The sequence below is a fragment of the Anomaloglossus baeobatrachus genome, chromosome 7 (assembly GCF_048569485.1).
Source record: "Anomaloglossus baeobatrachus isolate aAnoBae1 chromosome 7, aAnoBae1.hap1, whole genome shotgun sequence".
Classification (NCBI taxonomy): domain Eukaryota; kingdom Metazoa; phylum Chordata; class Amphibia; order Anura; family Aromobatidae; genus Anomaloglossus; species Anomaloglossus baeobatrachus.
The window spans coordinates 106242882-106262230 of record NC_134359.1 but is presented as its reverse complement, the minus strand read 5'-3'; the positions used below and the strand labels follow the sequence as shown (position 1 = coordinate 106262230).

General features: G+C 57.8%; 1 protein-coding gene across 10 annotated transcripts in view; it reads left to right on the top strand.

Annotated features, from left to right (window-relative positions):
- UNC80 (unc-80 subunit of NALCN channel complex) overlaps positions 1–19349 on the top strand; it is a 288351-nt gene that overhangs the window by 47495 nt on the left and 221507 nt on the right. For 9 of the 10 annotated variants that reach the window (XM_075317555.1, XM_075317548.1, XM_075317551.1 and 6 more), the window contains exons 14-17: positions 32–163; positions 4756–4909; positions 5122–5270; positions 9980–10146. In XM_075317555.1, the coding sequence (XP_075173670.1) occupies positions 32–163; positions 4756–4909; positions 5122–5270; positions 9980–10146 (602 nt within the window). The remainder of the gene's footprint in view (positions 1–31; positions 164–4755; positions 4910–5121; positions 5271–9979; positions 10147–19349) is intronic. The other variant, XM_075317556.1, reaches the window with a different exon arrangement.

Below are 19349 nucleotides of genomic sequence, written 5' to 3'. Positions count from 1 at the left end.
TAAAATCATACCTAATGTTTTATCTCTTAAGGATGAAAATGTCCCAGTCACCACCCACAAATTGGCGCTGACCATGCTCATCAAACTGGTGAAGTCATTAGGGTGTGCATATGGATGTGGTGAGGGTCATCGGGGATTATCTGGAGATCGGCTACGAAATCAGGTTTGTTGTAGGATAAATTGTAATTTCTATTTAATCAGCTTTGTTAGTCTAATCTATACTGATGGGGAGAAAACTGAGAAGTGTGAATGAGAATTTAAACAGTACAGAATCTTATGCTCAAACTGGCAATTGAAGGAAATCTTGACAGTGTGTACAGTGCACACTGTCATGATTCACCAATTTGCAATCACTGAATGACTAGAAATTTATCTGAAGCTCAATAAACCCCTTTAACGATATATAATAAATGTCCCACATTCACATTATGCTGGATAAATTGTTTATTTATTTTATTAACTTATTGAACAGACCTTGTTGTGTTACCTTGTGGGTTCCTATCTATACCCATTCATTTCCATTATGCCGCTATATAGCAGTGGCAAATAGTGATGGATGAAACCAAACTGAAAAGACTTCTCAAGGAAGGGTATGTTACTGGTCGAGTTCTGCAGCACAGATAAAGGGCTATGGGCCTGCAAAAGGAAGCAAAATGTCTATTAAAGCAGGACAATTATACTTACAGAATTTCTGCTCAGCTATCAAACTGCTTCCGGGTCCACTCATTAAAGCTTATGAATATTTCCTACTTCCCACCCTCCGTGACAGTGTCTGTGATTGGTTGCAGTCAGACTGCGCCCACACCCTCTGTACTGATGTCTGTAATCAGTTGCCATTACACTAGCTGACTGGGTCCACGAAGTAGAGTGTAAAAATAAATAAATAATTGGACAAAAAGGTGTAGGGTTTGCCGTATTTTGATAGCCAGCGTAGATAAAGCAGGCAGCCTGAGGTTGCAGTGTATCAGTGTATCAAAATATGAGATATCCCATGTGTGGGTTTTTTTTTTATTTTTTTGAATAAGTAATTTGAAAAAATGTAATGGGGTGCCCCACAATTTTTATACCCAGCGCATATAATGCAGACATCTGGAGGCTGGTATTCTCATACTGGGGAGGCCCATGGTAATTGTACCTTGAGTATTTGGTTGCAGACATTTCTGTATCAAATCTGCATCTGCTGGCAGAAAAACGCATCACAAAATGCAATGTGTTTTTGATGCGGTTTTGACATGATTTTCTGACATGAGATGCAGATTTGGTGCAGAAATGTCTGCACCCAAATACTTAACTTGCACACATAACCTAATCTGGTAATCTGGTATTGAGTTCAATGAGTTCACCTGAGGTGAGTTTAGCTCAGGTGAGTTCACCTGAGGTCACAGCTGGAGTACTGTGGGAACTGCCAGCTGTGACATCAGGTTAAGTCACGTCACCGCTCTCACAGCTGTGGCTTCGTCACTGTGTTCCAGACGCCACAGTGATCAGTCACATTTTCTCTAAAGTGACTGAACGCTGCAACCTCAGGATGTACCAGAGCTGGAATAGTCTTAGGACGTCATGGTGTGGATTACATTAAATCTCCAGCTGTCTGCTTTATCTGCGCTGGGTATCAAAATACGGGGGACCCTATGCAATTTATTTTCAATTATTTATTTATTTTTACACTCCACTTTGGAGACCCAGACAGCTAGTGTGAGGGCAACTAACCACCAATATTAATACAGTGGGTGAGGGTAGCGTCTGACTGCAACCAATCACAGACGCTGTCATAGAGGGTGAATGGGGGAAGCAGTGAATATTCATAACCTTTAAAGAACGCAGCTGGAAGCACTGTGACAACGTTGCAGAAGCGTGGTAAGAATAACTGTGCTACATTAATTCTCGTTTTGCTTTGTTTGCAGCCCCCAGCCCTTATTACCACCATTTCATAGCACTTAAGTTTGGGTCCCCATAGTCTTATATTCGGTTTGGGGTCCAGGGTCAAATACAGATCCTGTCTGGTCCCGAACTGGACTTACTTTTTTTTTCAAGTCCTGCAAGACCCACCGAACTTGAAAATCTGCGGGTCCATCTCTAGTCCACAAAATGTTTCTTTCCAAGTCACCACGTAGCCCGAGCTTTACGCCTCATGTGATAACAGTTCTCAGACATGATGCAGAATCCAAAACATTTGTGCAACTTACCTCCAAAAAGTTACTGTTACATGACTACTACAGATCTGCAATTTCTCTCTCTCTCTCTCTCTCTCTCCAGCTCCCCATTGACTTATATGTGTCCGGATATCGGATCTGGACTTCTTTGTCAACCCGCCACTGATCCGCCGGACCAACTCTATTTAAGACGTGTGGGCAATTAATTTTCCCATGGGGCCACATGAGAGACCTTGACTGGTGTGGAGGGCCGAACCAATAGGCTGATATCAATTCTGCTCAATATTAACATTAATATAGTTATTAGAATTATTGTTTCCAGTAATATAAATTGTATCACTTAATATTGAGCAGAATGAAGCAAGTTGCTATCCCCTATATACCGTATGAGCCCACACACAGTCCCCTATATACAGTATAAGAGTCCACATAACCCTGTAAATACAGTATGAGCCCCTGACATAACCCACCTATATACCGTATGAGCCTCCCTATATACCATATGAGTCCACATACAGACACTTAAATACACCAAAGAGTGGGGGAGCCAGCACTGCCTGAGAATGGTATGCAAAAAAAAATTTTTTTAGTGTAAATTCACAATTATTCCAACTGTACTAGAATGCAAATTGAGATTTTTAGCAAATGATTAATCAATAATTTGAGCCGCCCCTGCCAACGTCAAGCCAAATCTCTATAGGGGGGTCCTACTCTATATTTATATTTTCAATGTGCCATACGGCTAACTAATTAAATTAAAAACAGAACCATATTAAAGTACACATATATACCTGATACATGTCAGAACTGCTCCCATGCTGCAAAGACAGGCTAAACTGCGAATAAAGGCAGTCTACATCCTAGCACGTGTAGCTGTGTGCCGCACACACTGGGACAATGACAAGACTAGCCCCACAGTGCCCACCCCGCAGCCATGAATGAAGTTGGAACAGGCCCAAGCATATGGTGCTTAAATAACAATGCCTGTGGAAAGGGCGTGGTAGCTGTGTGTGAACAGACACCAAATTATATATAGATAGAAACAGAAGGAATATGCAAACCAAAGTCAGGCGTGCACGGCATAGCGGGGGTCAGCCACCAAACCATGCGCATGATACCTCCACATAGTCCCCTTTAGGCAGTATGAGCCCTCAAATAGCCTTTTATATACGGTATATATATATATATATATATATACTAGCTGTACTACCCGGCTTCGCCCGGGATAATCATATGTCTCTCTGTCTCTCTCTCTATCTCTTTGTCTGTTTGTCTCTTTCCCTGTCTGTCTCTGACAGTCTCTGTCTCTTTCTCCATCTGTCTCAATCTCTTTCCTTGTCTGTCTATCTATCTCTGTCACTTTCCCTGTCTGTCTCTTTCCCTGTCTGTCTCTTTCTCTCTCTTTCCCTATCTGTCTCTTTCCCTTTTTCCCTCTGTCTCTTTCCCTTTTTCCCTCTGTCTCTTTCCCTGTGTCTGTCTCTTTACCTGTCTGTGTCTGTCTCTTAACCTGTCTCTCTCTTTCCCTCTCTTTCCCTGTCTCTTTCCCTGTCAGTCTGTCTCTTTGGCTGTGTCTGTCTCTTTGTGTCTGTCTCTTACCCTGTCTGTGTCTGCCTCTTTCCCTGTCTGTGTCTGTCTCTTTCCCTGGCTGCATTGTGACATGCCAACATTCCATATAAGGGCGTGGCTGCGCATTTTTCTGAAGTTCTGGCTGCACTGTGGCTCCCAGCTCTATTCGCTTTAATGGAGGCAGGTTTTTTGGTGAATAACTGTAAAGAGCGGGGTTAAAATTTCCCCTCAAAACATAACCTATGACGCTCTCGGGATCCAGAAGTGTGAGTGTGCAAAATTTTGTGGCTGTAGCTGCGACGGTGCAGATGCCAATCCCGGACATACACACACACATACACACACACATACACTCATTCAGCTTTATACATTAGATATATATGTTATGAGCCCCACATAGCCTCCTCCTATATACATTATGAGTCCCACAAATATACAGTATGTGCCTATACACATATGAAAACCGCCACCGCATACTCACCTTGCTCCCGTTCCCTCGCTGCTCTGCTGCCCTCACCCTCCGCACAGCAGACGCGTCAATGCTGTGTCATCGCATCTGCTGTCTCACACCCTGATTGGTGGAAGAAGGAGCTGGCGGGAAGTAGCAGCGGCCTGGCGGTCTATTGTTTTCAGCCCTTTGCTGTTTTGGTCCGCTGGCCATTCTGCAACAGCCAGAGGGCCAACTGTGGATGGTGGTCCGTGTTTTACCCAGCCCTGGTTACGATAATAAGAATAAAGATAGATGTACAAAAATATAATGTAAACCGACAACTTGTAAACATTTAAAAGAAGTAGTGAAGATGTTTCCTTAAAAAAAAGGATTGATTTGGAAATATTAATTGTAACAAAATATTACAAATGCAGCATAAAATTAATAAAACAAAAGAGACTTATGGTTGCAATTACTCATTCAGATTCTCGTTTCCTGCTGATTTTCTGGCCTTTCACTCTATGCGTACAGTCAGATAGAACAGTTACATTTCTTGCTGCCATCTAGTGTAATATAACAGATTCATCCCTTGTTTTTATTTTCTAGGCACAAAACTGTCTCACCAAGCTATATAAACTGGATAAAGTGCAATTCCGACAAACAATGAAAGATTATGTAAATAAGGATTCTCTTAATAACGTTGTCGACTTCCTCCACGCACTTCTGGGATTCTGTATGGAGCCAGTGACCGACAGTAAGAGTAAATCAAGATCCATTTTCTAAAATCCACACTGAATTCTAGTTTAAATAGAAATCACAATATTTTCACTGAATGAACCTTAATTAGTATATTTTAGCACTAAACTGAAACTGTAGGCTTGTATAATGTAACTAGCTCTATTGATAGATTCTGTACTTCATTTTCCATAAAATACTTTGCGAACTACAATGCCGGCCTCTGTGCATTTACAGACAGAGCTGGATTTGGAAACAATTTTGCGACAATGGACAATAAGTCTACGGCACAAAGCGTGGAAGGCATTATTGTGAGCTCCATGTTTAAGTCTCTGATCACTCGCTGTGCTTCTACAACCCATGAGCTGCACAGTCCCGAGAACCTGGTAAGATGAGCGGCCACTTTATGACAGATTCTGGGGTATTGACACTATTTACTAATTGTTATATGCTTTGTTTCATGGCAATATTTCAAATTATGTTTATTAGTTCTAAAATTATACTCATTTACTTTTTTTTTTTTTTTCAATTATTTTCAAATTATTATTTGTGGGAGTTCTTCTCAACGGGGGCGTACATGGAAATCATGGGGCCCCATAGCAAACGTCTGAATACACCCCTTCCCCCCCCGATAAAAAAGAAATACAATAAAATATTGACATAATAGAGAGGTACTAAAAAAGAGAGAAGAGGTATGCACAAAAAGCATGATCACCTAAGTAGATTAATTAACAAAAATATCTGCACAAAACCATAGAGTGAACATTAAAAACAGTGGATGGCTGAAGACTAACATACCAGCCCCGTAATAAGCAGGAATGCATGTAGTAGTTATAGGCCAGATCAATAAAAATGGTCTGCACTCAGACAAGTGGGTGGTGGTGTGGCGCCCTGAACTAGCCAGGTCGTCACAGGTACTACAACACGCACCCCACACCCCGGTTAGGAACATCTAGGTCAGACACAAACCCTTGTTGCCTCCCTCCAGGGGCTGATGTCCACACCAGGTGGGGCGGAGCCAGGCGGTTGGCTCCACCCACCGAGGAGTTCACAGTCCTGGAGGCGGGAAGGAAGGCAGTGCAGTTAGGGAAGTCAGAGTGAGAGGAAGTGGCAGTAGAGGAACTGACTGGCCGTGTCCGGGTACGTGGCCCGGGCACAGAAACAGCAAGGTTGGCAGACGGTGGTGACCGTCTGCAGGAGAGGCCGATTGACGCGCAACCGTAAGGACCGGGGACGGGCGGTGGCCCGCCGGTACCGGATCGGGGAGCGAAGAGAAGCCAGCACCATCCGGCAGGGCCTACGGACCCCGACCAGGCTAGGAGTCGCCTTAAAACCGGTCAAATCCGTCAGCGACGGGAACCTCCGGGGTTTCCCAGCAGCAAAGACCCGACTGAAGGCAACCGTCCAAACCGTGAGGAGAGAAAGCTACCGCCAGAGTTAGAGCTCCCAGGGCCAGAGCCTGCGGGCAAACAGGGGCTTCCTTAGCCAACCTACCGCTGGGGAGCGGGTTACCGGTGGGAAGCCATCGGGGCCGAAAACACAACAAAGGTGCAGGGAGAGACAGTTACCGCCAACCTACCGGGAGTGACCGTCGCAGCCGTCTGTGGGACTCGTCCATCCAGCCGTTTGTTTTACCAGAGACTCCGTGTGCGTTACTGGCTGAGTGAGTACCACCGTGCCGTCTGGCACTGCGCTGCCCCGCGACCCTGCATCTGGCCAAGCCCCGCAACCCACCTTACAGCCAACAACTCTGGGCCCCGGGACTACCAAAACCCCCCTACCCACGGAGGGGAGAGAAACATCCCAGTTGCTCCCTGTCATTGCTCCCGGGATCCCCATACAGAGCAGCGGTGGTGCCCCAACCTCACCACACACCGTGGGTGGCGTCACAAACCGACATCCCAAACACCAACAAACCACCCCTTTTACTCATGGGCGAGGAGCGCCGCTCGAGCCCCCGGATCCCACCCACCACTCAAGCCACCGAGCAGCAGCAGCGCTGGACCCGAGCATTGTGAGCGCAGCGCCCTCCCCGCCCGCGACAGTGGTGCAAGTGAAAAATGGGTCCAATCCAAGATAATAAATAAATTCACTGCACTCATAGATTGTGATGCAAAAAAATATTTAAATTTATTGAGGCGACTGTGAAGTCATTCAACGTTTTGACCCTGCCTGGGTCTTAAGGCCGCTTTACACGCTGCGATCTGGCTAGCGATATCGCTAGCGTACGTACCCGCTCCCGTCGGTTGTGTGTCACGGGCAAAACGCTGCCCGTGGCGCATAACATCGCTCGGACCTGTCACACTTCTTACCTGCCTAGTGACGTCGCTGTGACCGGTGAGCCGCCTCTTTTCTAAGGGGGTAGTTCGTTCTGCGTCACAGCGACGTCATTAAGCAGCCGCCCAATCGAAGCGGAACATCCCGCCCACCTCCTTCCTTCCTCATTGCGGGCGGCCGCAGGTAAGGTGAGGTTCCTCGTTCCTGCGGTGTCACACGTAGCAATGTGTGCTGCCGCAGAAACGACGAACAACCTGCGTCCTACAACAGCAAAGATATTTGGGAATAGAGGACCGTGTCAACGAGCAACGATAAGGTGAGTATTTTTGTTCGTTAGCGGTTGCTTGTATGCTTCACACGCAATGACGTCACTAACGAGGCCGGATGTGCGTCACGAATTCTGTGACCCCAACGACATTGCGTTAGCGATGTCGCTGCGTGTAAAGCGGCCTTTAGTCAAGAATCGCTTAAAGATTGGGGCCTGGGATATGGAAATTTGAGTGGATTATAGCATAGGTAGAGAATACCTTGAGGATAAAGGTCCTGGGTTTAGCCAGCGCAGCAGTGCTGTGGCTGGTGATATGGTGTATCCTATGGTATATCACCAGCCACAGCACTGCTGCGCTGGCTAAACCCAGGACCTTTATCCTCAAGGTATTCTCTACCAATGCTATAATCCACTCAAATTTCCATATCCCAGGCCCCAATCTTTAAGCGACTGTTGACTAAGACCCAGGCAGTGACGAAACATCGAATGACTTCACAGTCGCCTCAATAAATTAAAAAAAAATTTGCATCACAATCTATGAGTGCAGTGAATTTATTTATTATCTCATAGTTATAGGCCAGTCGGCATACACGTTACTGGGACGGCATACACATTACTGGGGTGGCATACACATTACTGGGGCGGCATACACATTACTGGGGCGGCATACACATTACTTGGGCAGCATACATATTACTGGGGGACATACATATTACTGGAGCGGCATATGTAGCGCCCCTGAGACCATCAGGGAGCTAGAAGGTACTGCATCCCCACCGGGATGCAGGGCCTACCCCCAGGGTACCCAGAAGACCAGTGCTGGTCACAACCAAACACTCCAGGTAATCCCTGTTTTTCCCCAAAATCCCCATAGACTGGTACCAGACTAGGGTTGGACCTATGGATGGCCACTCAGAGGTGGAGCCAGTCCAGTTCACTAGACGATCAGCTGGGAGAGGCAGAGAGTGAACAGTCAGAAAGATTACATTGAGGAGCTGTTAATGAGGCTAGATGGGAAAAGGATTCAGTAGCAGGGAGGAGGTATATTGAGGAGCTGTCAATTAGACTAGATGGGCAGAAAGATTAACCCTCCGTCACATACAATATCGGTTCTAATGAGTTCACATACAATGTGACTGTCAGGCGCAGGCTAGAAAAATACCTATAATATCTAATGTTTGCAATTTCAGTGCTCTAAAAGTGATCAGTGACCTTCATAGGGATGTAATAAAAGAGACTACACATAATCAGGTGCAAAAAAAACCCATTTACTTAACATAAAACTAATAACTCTGAAATACAAACATTTCAAATAGTCCCCAGTTCGACTCTGTCAAAAAACTCTACAAAGAAAATTTATGGACACAAACTTAATTTTAAGGTACCTTAAGTACTATTAAACACATATTCAATCAGAATTAGATCCTGAAGCTTCCCCAGAAAAATTACACTTGCAGAGCATGTGATGAATAAAAACATAAAATGCCAACCTTATTGAGTGTGACGTGTTGACATACAATGAGCCTGAGAGATTAGCGCAGTTATATCTGTCCTCCTGAAGCTCTGCAGTCCAACTGTGGTATGAGGTTTCACAGAGCTGCTAGAGACAGGAGACTACCTGGAGGGAGGGGATTTCCTCACAATCTGGTGAGGAAGGAGAAATGATAGTAAAAGAGATGTGCCTGTCAGGCCTATTGTATGTGACGGAAGGTTAAAAGACTTAGGCGGGCTTTGCACACTGCGACATCGCAGGTGCGATGTCGGTGGGGTCAAATTGAAAATGACGCACTTCCGGCATCGCATGCGACATCGCAGTGTGTAAAGCCTAGATGATACGATTAACGAGCGCAAAAGCGTCGTTATCGTATCATCGGTGCAGCGTCGGCGTAATCCATGATTACGCTGACGCGACGGTCCGATGTTGTTCCTCGCTCCTGCGGCAGCACACATCGCTGTGTGTGAAGCCGCAGGAGCGAGGAACATCTCCTACCGGCCTCACTGCGGCTTCCGTAGGATATGCGGAAGGAAAGAGATGGGCAGGATGTTTACATCCTGCTCATCTCCGCCCCTCCGCTCCGATTGGCCGCCTGCCGTGTGACGTCACAGTGACGCCGCACGACCCGCCCCCTTAACAAGGAGGCGGGCCGCCGGCCACAGGGACGTCGCACGGCAGGTGAGTGTGTGTGTGAAGCTGGCGTAGCGATAATTTTCGCTACGCCAGCTATCACCACATATCGCTGCTGCGACGGGGGCGGGCACTATCGCACTCGGCATCGCAGCATCGGGCTGCGATGTCGCAGTGTGCAAAGCCCGCCTAAGTTTAAAATTGAATTAAGGATTTTACAGCCATTCTGATATACCAGTATATGTTCAAAGTACATCAACCTCATCTGATCTAGGAATCTATTTTTATTTTGGGAAATGTATTGACATATCCTTTCAAGGAAGGTTTTGCCACTTTCCAATGCATTTTTTCTTTACTAATCTTCATTGTAGACTTTGTGTGATCACTTCGTCATCTCGCTGACACGTCATTATTCTTTTTCACAGGGTTTGTATTGTGATATTCGGCAGCTAGTACAGTTTATCAAAGAAGCTCATGGCAATGTATTTCGCCGAGTAGCGCTCAGTGCCTTGCTGGACAGTGCAGAGAAGCTGACTCCTGGAAGAAAATCTGATGATTCACAACATGAGCCGAGATCTTCAGCGATCAAAAGGTTTGCGTATCACAGAGCTGTGCAGCACCTGCTCATCTGCTAAAGCTACGCCTGCTTGATGCTTTACAGCTTGATTTGCTTTATTTGGTTATGTTGGCACAACTTGCTGTCGTTTCTGCTAATACTGAAATTTGTATGGCAATTGTGTGGCCTGTATACAATAAGCCAGACGCGGCAAACTATCTGAACTGCAGAATCTCCCTGGATGGAAATAAAATAATAAAAAAAAAAAAATGAGGAATATGCACTGCCCATAATGATGCAGAAATGTAGCAATATTTTATACAAATGCATAGCAGTACAAAGGAAAGGGTTAATACAGTGAAAAAATAAGAACATCGCTTAATATGCTTTATTTAAATAGTGCATTAAAGCACCACTGCAGCATTTTGTTTTTTTTTCAGTGCTGAAGTGGCTCTTTAAATCTAATTCCCCTGTCCCTGGTTTTATATTGAGCAGCTGGGGTTTTCATCCTATTTCCACGTTGTTCTGATCCCATGGCGCTATCTTTTTCCTGTAACTTCAGAATATTTAGAAGTCAGTACAAGTCTATGAGAGTAAAATTGAGGCTCTCATAAACTTGTATTGAGTTGTGACTGCCAATGCGCTCCATGAAACACTTCTACTGCCGGCAGGTCACAAATCACCGACAGGAGCAATACTGTAAACAGATGAGGCCGTCGGAGGGTGAGTATAAAGGGTATTTTACACGCTGCGATCTTGCTAGGGAGATCGCAAGTGATCGTACCCGCCCCCGTCAGTTGTGCGACACGGGCAAATCGCTGTGCACAACCTCGTTAGTCCCCGTCACACGGACTTACCTGCTCTGAGATGTCGCTCTGGCCGGCGAACCGCCTCCTTTCTAAGGGGGCGGTTCGTGCGGTGTCACAGCGACGTCACACGGCAGGCGTCTAATAGAAGCGCTGGGGCGGAGATGAGTGGGACGTAACATCCCGCCCACCTCCTTCCTTCCGCATTGCCGGTGGAGGCAGGTAAGGAGATGTTTGGCGGTCCTGCGGTGTCACACACAGCGATGTGCGGTGCCGCAGGAACGAGGAACAACATCGCTGATAAGCAGACAACGATCTTTGGTTTCAGGACGACCTCTCTGCGGCAAACGATTTTGACCTCTTTTGCGATTGTTTAAGGTCGCTCATATCGTTAATGATGCCGGATGTGCGTCACAAACACCGTGACCCCGACAATAATTCATTAACAATATCGCAGCGTGTAAAGCCCCCTTAAGACACAGGGCAAGGAACTTACATTTAAAGCCCCACTCCAATGCTGAAATAAAACAAAACAAAACGCTGGAGTGGTACTTTAAAGTATAACTTATAAATAGCAATTCCCTAATATAGTGATGTACTTATTGCAGTTGTAGCAATACACAAGTTCCAAGTATAATAGGCAGATTTATAAGACAAGTAAAGCTTTACTTATAACTAACAATGGCTGGTTACTAATGTGAGGTAATGTAAAGTGCTGCATCTTTGTAAAGCCCCCCATGAACAATAGATGGCTGTCAAACGATGGGTCAGTCAATTATTTGGCCTGGTAGCCATTTCTCCCATGTATATGAGCTCTAAAGGACAGGCACTCGTGTACTTTCTATGAGAGTGCAGCCGCCATACAAACTGGCAGCGGCTTATTTCCGGGAGAACGAAGTAATCAGCAGTCCTATATCAGATATGACCAATCAACATCTCTCCCAATAACCAGTTGTCTGCGGCTCCCATACTCATTAGACTGTTAGCTGAACTGATCTGCTCATCAGACATTAAAGGGAATCTGTCAACAGGTTTTTGCTATGTAAGGCCCCCTTCACACATCAATAAAAAACACACGTTTTTCACTGACGTGATAAAGGTATGTCCCTCCGTGTGCTGTGATTTTGGCACACGTGTGATCTCTGTGTGCTATCTGTCATAATACCTGGAGAGCAGGCACTTATACTCACCTGTCCATGCTGCTGCTGTCCGTGGTGCTGAAGTCTCCCATGGCCGCTGCTGTGTCCCCTCTGATGCTACTTCTGAGTAGGCGGTGCAGGGAATACTCATGCATACCTCCCAACTTTTAAAGAAGGAAAAGAGGGACAAAGTTTGCGGCGCGCGTAGCGCGCCGCGGCAAATTTTTAGGCCACGCCCCCTAACCACACCCATTTCACAGTCACGCCCATATCCACTCCCCATCCACACCCATTCAGCACAAACACGCAGGCAGCCGGCGGGCCTCCAGCACGGACACGCAGGCAGCCGGCGGGCCTCCAGCACGGACACGCAGGCAGCCGGCGGGCCTCCAGCACGGACACGCAGGCAGCCGGCGGGCCTCCAGCACGGACACGCAGGCAGCCGGCGGGCCTCCAGCACGGACACGCAGGCAGCCGGCGGGCCTCCAGCACGGACACGCAGGCAGCCGGCGGGCCTCCAGCACGGACACGCAGGCAGCCGGCGGGCCTCCAGCACGGACACGCAGGCAGCCGGCGGGCCTCCAGCACGGACACGCAGGCAGCCGGCGGGCCTCCAGCACGGACACGCAGGCAGCCGGCGGGCCTCCAGCACGGACACGCAGGCAGCCGGCGGGCCTCCAGCACGGACACGCAGGCAGCCGGCGGGCCTCCAGCACGGACACGCAGGCAGCCGGCGGGCCTCCAGCACGGACACGCAGGCAGCCGGCGGGCCTCCAGCACGGACACGCAGGCAGCCGGCGGGCCTCCAGCACGGACACGCAGGCAGCCGGCGGGCCTCCAGCACGGACACGCAGGCAGCCGGCGGGCCTCCAGCACGGACACGCAGGCAGCCGGCGGGCCTCCAGCACGGACACGCAGGCAGCCGGCGGGCCTCCAGCACGGACACGCAGGCAGCCGGCGGGCCTCCAGCACGGACACGCAGGCAGCCGGCGGGCCTCCAGCACGGACACGCAGGCAGCCGGCGGGCCTCCAGCACGGACACGCAGGCAGCCGGCGGGCCTCCAGCACGGACACGCAGGCAGCCGGCGGGCCTCCAGCACGGACACGCAGGCAGCCGGCGGGCCTCCAGCACGGACACGCAGGCAGCCGGCGGGCCTCCAGCACGGACACGCAGGCAGCCGGCGGGCCTCCAGCACGGACACGCAGGCAGCCGGCGGGCCTCCAGCACGGACACGCAGGCAGCCGGCGGGCCTCCAGCACGGACACGCAGGCAGCCGGCGGGCCTCCAGCACGGACACGCAGGCAGCCGGCGGGCCTCCAGCACGGACACGCAGGCAGCCGGCGGGCCTCCAGCACGGACACGCAGGCAGCCGGCGGGCCTCCAGCACGGACACGCAGGCAGCCGGCGGGCCTCCAGCACGGACACGCAGGCAGCCGGCGGGCCTCCAGCACGGACACGCAGGCAGCCGGCGGGCCTCCAGCACGGACACGCAGGCAGCCGGCGGGCCTCCAGCACGGACACGCAGGCAGCCGGCGGGCCTCCAGCACGGACACGCAGGCAGCCGGCGGGCCTCCAGCACGGACACGCAGGCAGCCGGCGGGCCTCCAGCACGGACACGCAGGCAGCCGGCGGGCCTCCAGCACGGACACGCAGGCAGCCGGCGGGCCTCCAGCACGGACACGCAGGCAGCCGGCGGGCCTCCAGCACGGACACGCAGGCAGCCGGCGGGCCTCCAGCACGGACACGCAGGCAGCCGGCGGGCCTCCAGCACGGACACGCAGGCAGCCGGCGGGCCCCCAGCACGGACACGCAGGCAGCCGGCGGGCCCCCAGCACGGACACGCAGGCAGCCGGCGGGCCCCCAGCACGGACACGCAGGCAGCCGGCGGGCCCCCAGCACGGACACGCAGGCAGCCGGCGGGCCCCCAGCACGGACACGCAGGCAGCCGGCGGGCCCCCAGCACGGACACGCAGGCAGCCGGCGGGCCCCCAGCACGGACACGCAGGCAGCCGGCGGGCCCCCAGCACGGACACGCAGGCAGCCGGCGGGCCCCCAGCACGGACACGCAGGCAGCCGGCGGGCCCCCAGCACGGACACGCAGGCAGCCGGCGGGCCCCCAGCACGGACACGCAGGCAGCCGGCGGGCCCCCAGCACGGACACGCAGGCAGCCGGCGGGCCCCCAGCACGGACACGCAGGCAGCCGGCGGGCCCCCAGCACGGACACGCAGGCAGCCGGCGGGCCTCCAGCACGGACACGCAGGCAGCCGGCGGGCCCCCAGCACGGACACGCAGGCAGCCGGCGGGCCTCCAGCACGGACACGCAGGCAGCCGGCGGGCCTCCAGCACGGACACGCAGGCAGCCGGCGGGCCTCCAGCACGGACACGCAGGCAGCCGGCGGGCCTCCAGCACGGACACGCAGGCAGCCGGCGGGCCTCCAGCACGGACACGCAGGCAGCCGGCGGGCCTCCAGCACGGACACGCAGGCAGCCGGCGGGCCTCCAGCACGGACACGCAGGCAGCCGGCGGGCCTCCAGCACGGACACGCAGGCAGCCGGCGGGCCTCCAGCACGGACACGCAGGCAGCCGGCGGGCCTCCAGCACGGACACGCAGGCAGCCGGCGGGCCTCCAGCACGGACACGCAGGCAGCCGGCGGGCCTCCAGCACGGACACGCAGGCAGCCGGCGGGCCTCCAGCACGGACACGCAGGCAGCCGGCGGGCCTCCAGCACGGACACGCAGGCAGCCGGCGGGCCTCCAGCACGGACACGCAGGCAGCCGGCGGGCCTCCAGCACGGACACGCAGGCAGCCGGCGGGCCTCCAGCACGGACACGCAGGCAGCCGGCGGGCCTCCAGCACGGACACGCAGGCAGCCGGCGGGCCTCCAGCACGGACACGCAGGCAGCCGGCGGGCCTCCAGCACGGACACGCAGGCAGCCGGCGGGCCTCCAGCACGGACACGCAGGCAGCCGGCGGGCCTCCAGCACGGACACGCAGGCAGCCGGCGGGCCTCCAGCACGGACACGCAGGCAGCCGGCGGGCCTCCAGCACGGACACGCAGGCAGCCGGCGGGCCTCCAGCACGGACACGCAGGCAGCCGGCGGGCCTCCAGCACGGACACGCAGGCAGCCGGCGGGCCTCCAGCACGGACACGCAGGCAGCCGGCGGGCCTCCAGCACGGACACGCAGGCAGCCGGCGGGCCTCCAGCACGGACACGCAGGCAGCCGGCGGGCCTCCAGCACGGACACGCAGGCAGCCGGCGGGCCTCCAGCACGGACACGCAGGCAGCCGGCGGGCCTCCAGCACGGACACGCAGGCAGCCGGCGGGCCTCCAGCACGGACACGCAGGCAGCCGGCGGGCCTCCAGCACGGACACGCAGGCAGCCGGCGGGCCTCCAGCACGGACACGCAGGCAGCCGGCGGGCCTCCAGCACGGACACGCAGGCAGCCGGCGGGCCTCCAGCACGGACACGCAGGCAGCCGGCGGGCCTCCAGCACGGACACGCAGGCAGCCGGCGGGCCTCCAGCACGGACACGCAGGCAGCCGGCGGGCCTCCAGCACGGACACGCAGGCAGCCGGCGGGCCTCCAGCACGGACACGCAGGCAGCCGGCGGGCCTCCAGCACGGACACGCAGGCAGCCGGCGGGCCTCCAGCACGGACACGCAGGCAGCCGGCGGGCCTCCAGCACGGACACGCAGGCAGCCGGCGGGCCTCCAGCACGGACACGCAGGCAGCCGGCGGGCCTCCAGCACGGACACGCAGGCAGCCGGCGGGCCTCCAGCACGGACACGCAGGCAGCCGGCGGGCCTCCAGCACGGACACGCAGGCAGCCGGCGGGCCTCCAGCACGGACACGCAGGCAGCCGGCGGGCCTCCAGCACGGACACGCAGGCAGCCGGCGGGCCTCCAGCACGGACACGCAGGCAGCCGGCGGGCCTCCAGCACGGACACGCAGGCAGCCGGCGGGCCTCCAGCACGGACACGCAGGCAGCCGGCGGGCCTCCAGCACGGACACGCAGGCAGCCGGCGGGCCTCCAGCACGGACACGCAGGCAGCCGGCGGGCCTCCAGCACGGACACGCAGGCAGCCGGCGGGCCTCCAGCACGGACACGCAGGCAGCCGGCGGGCCTCCAGCACGGACACGCAGGCAGCCGGCGGGCCTCCAGCACGGACACGCAGGCAGCCGGCGGGCCTCCAGCACGGACACGCAGGCAGCCGGCGGGCCTCCAGCACGGACACGCAGGCAGCCGGCGGGCCTCCAGCACGGACACGCAGGCAGCCGGCGGGCCTCCAGCACGGACACGCAGGCAGCCGGCGGGCCTCCAGCACGGACACGCAGGCAGCCGGCGGGCCCCCAGCACGGACACGCAGGCAGCCGGCGGGCCCCCAGCACGGACACGCAGGCAGCCGGCGGGCCCCCAGCACGGACACGCAGGCAGCCGGCGGGCCCCCAGCACGGACACGCAGGCAGCCGGCGGGCCCCCAGCACGGACACGCAGGCAGCCGGCGGGCCCCCAGCACGGACACGCAGGCAGCCGGCGGGCCCCCAGCACGGACACGCAGGCAGCCGGCGGGCCCCCAGCACGGACACGCAGGCAGCCGGCGGGCCCCCAGCACGGACACGCAGGCAGCCGGCGGGCCCCCAGCACGGACACGCAGGCAGCCGGCGGGCCCCCAGCACGGACACGCAGGCAGCCGGCGGGCCCCCAGCACGGACACGCAGGCAGCCGGCGGGCCCCCAGCACGGACACGCAGGCAGCCGGCGGGCCCCCAGCACGGACACGCAGGCAGCCGGCGGGCCTCCAGCACGGACACGCAGGCAGCCGGCGGGCCCCCAGCACGGACACGCAGGCAGCCGGCGGGCCTCCAGCACGGACACGCAGGCAGCCGGCGGGCCTCCAGCACGGACACGCAGGCAGCCGGCGGGCCTCCAGCACGGACACGCAGGCAGCCGGCGGGCCTCCAGCACGGACACGCAGGCAGCCGGCGGGCCTCCAGCACGGACACGCAGGCAGCCGGCGGGCCTCCAGCACGGACACGCAGGCAGCCGGCGGGCCTCCAGCACGGACACGCAGGCAGCCGGCGGGCCTCCAGCACGGACACGCAGGCAGCCGGCGGGCCTCCAGCACGGACACGCAGGCAGCCGGCGGGCCTCCAGCACGGACACGCAGGCAGCCGGCGGGCCTCCAGCACGGACACGCAGGCAGCCGGCGGGCCTCCAGCACGGACACGCAGGCAGCCGGCGGGCCTCCAGCACGGACACGCAGGCAGCCGGCGGGCCTCCAGCACGGACACGCAGGCAGCCGGCGGGCCTCCAGCACGGACACGCAGGCAGCCGGCGGGCCTCCAGCACGGACACGCAGGCAGCCGGCGGGCCTCCAGCACGGACACGCAGGCAGCCGGCGGGCCTCCAGCACGGACACGCAGGCAGCCGGCGGGCCTCCAGCACGGACACGCAGGCAGCCGGCGGGCCTCCAGCACGGACACGCAGGCAGCCGGCGGGCCTCCAGCACGGACACGCAGGCAGCCGGCGGGCCTCCAGCACGGACACGCAGGCAGCCGGCGGGCCTCCAGCACGGACACGCAGGCAGCCGGCGGGCCTCCAGCACGGACACGCAGGCAGCCGGCGGGCCTCCAGCACGGACACGCAGGCAGCCGGCGGGCCTCCAGCACGGACACGCAGGCAGCCGGCGGGCCTCCAGCACGGACACGCAGGCAGCCGGCGGGCCTCCAGCACGGACACGCAGGCAGCCGGCGGGCCTCCAGCACGGACACGCAGGCAGCCGGCGGGCCTCCAGCACGGACACGCAGGCAGCCGGCGGGCCTCCAGCACGGACACGCAGGCAGCCGGCGGGCCTCCAGCACGGACACGCAGGCAGCCGGCGGGCCTCCAGCACGGACACGCAGGCAGCCGGCGGGCCTCCAGCACGGACACGCAGGCAGCCGGCGGGCCTCCAGCACGGACACGCAGGCAGCCGGCGGGCCTCCAGCACGGACACGCAGGCAGCCGGCGGGCCTCCAGCACGGACACGCAGGCAGCCGGCGGGCCTCCAGCACGGACACGCAGGCAGCCGGCGGGCCTCCAGCACGGACACGCAGGCAGCCGGCGGGCCTCCAGCACGGACACGCAGGCAGCCGGCGGGCCTCCAGCACGGACACGCAGGCAGCCGGCGGGCCTCCAGCACGGACACGCAGGCAGCCGGCGGGCCTCCAGCACGGACACGCAGGCAGCCGGCGGGCCTCCAGCACGGACACGCAGGCAGCCGGCGGGCCTCCAGCACGGACACGCAGGCAGCCGGCGGGCCTCCAGCACGGACACGCAGGCAGCCGGCGGGCCTCCAGCACGGACACGCAGGCAGCCGGCGGGCCTCCAGCACGGACACGCAGGCAGCCGGCGGGCCTCCAGCACGGACACGCAGGCAGCCGGCGGGCCTCCAGCACGGACACGCAGGCAGCCGGCGGGCCTCCAGCACGGACACGCAGGCAGCCGGCGGGCCTCCAGCACGGACACGCAGGCAGCCGGCGGGCCTCCAGCACGGACACGCAGGCAGCCGGCGGGCCTCCAGCACGGACACGCAGGCAGCCGGCGGGCCTCCAGCACGGACACGCAGGCAGCCGGCGGGCCTCCAGCACGGACACGCAGGCAGCCGGCGGGCCTCCAGCACGGACACGCAGGCAGCCGGCGGGCCTCCAGCACGGACACGCAGGCAGCCGGCGGGCCTCCAGCACGGACACGCAGGCAGCCGGCGGGCCTCCAGCACGGACACGCAGGCAGCCGGCGGGCCTCCAGCACGGACACGCAGGCAGCCGGCGGGCCTCCAGCACGGACACGCAGGCAGCCGGCGGGCCTCCAGCACGGACACGCAGGCAGCCGGCGGGCCTCCAGCACGGACACGCAGGCAGCCGGCGGGCCCCCAGCACGGACACGCAGGCAGCCGGCGGGCCCCCAGCACGGACACGCAGGCAGCCGGCGGGCCCCCAGCACGGACACGCAGGCAGCCGGCGGGCCCCCAGCACGGACACGCAGGCAGCCGGCGGGCCCCCAGCACGGACACGCAGGCAGCCGGCGGGCCCCCAGCACGGACACGCAGGCAGCCGGCGGGCCCCCAGCACGGACACGCAGGCAGCCGGCGGGCCCCCAGCACGGACACGCAGGCAGCCGGCGGGCCCCCAGCACGGACACGCAGGCAGCCGGCGGGCCCCCAGCACGGACACGCAGGCAGCCGGCGGGCCCCCAGCACGGACACGCAGGCAGCCGGCGGGCCCCCAGCACGGACACGCAGGCAGCCGG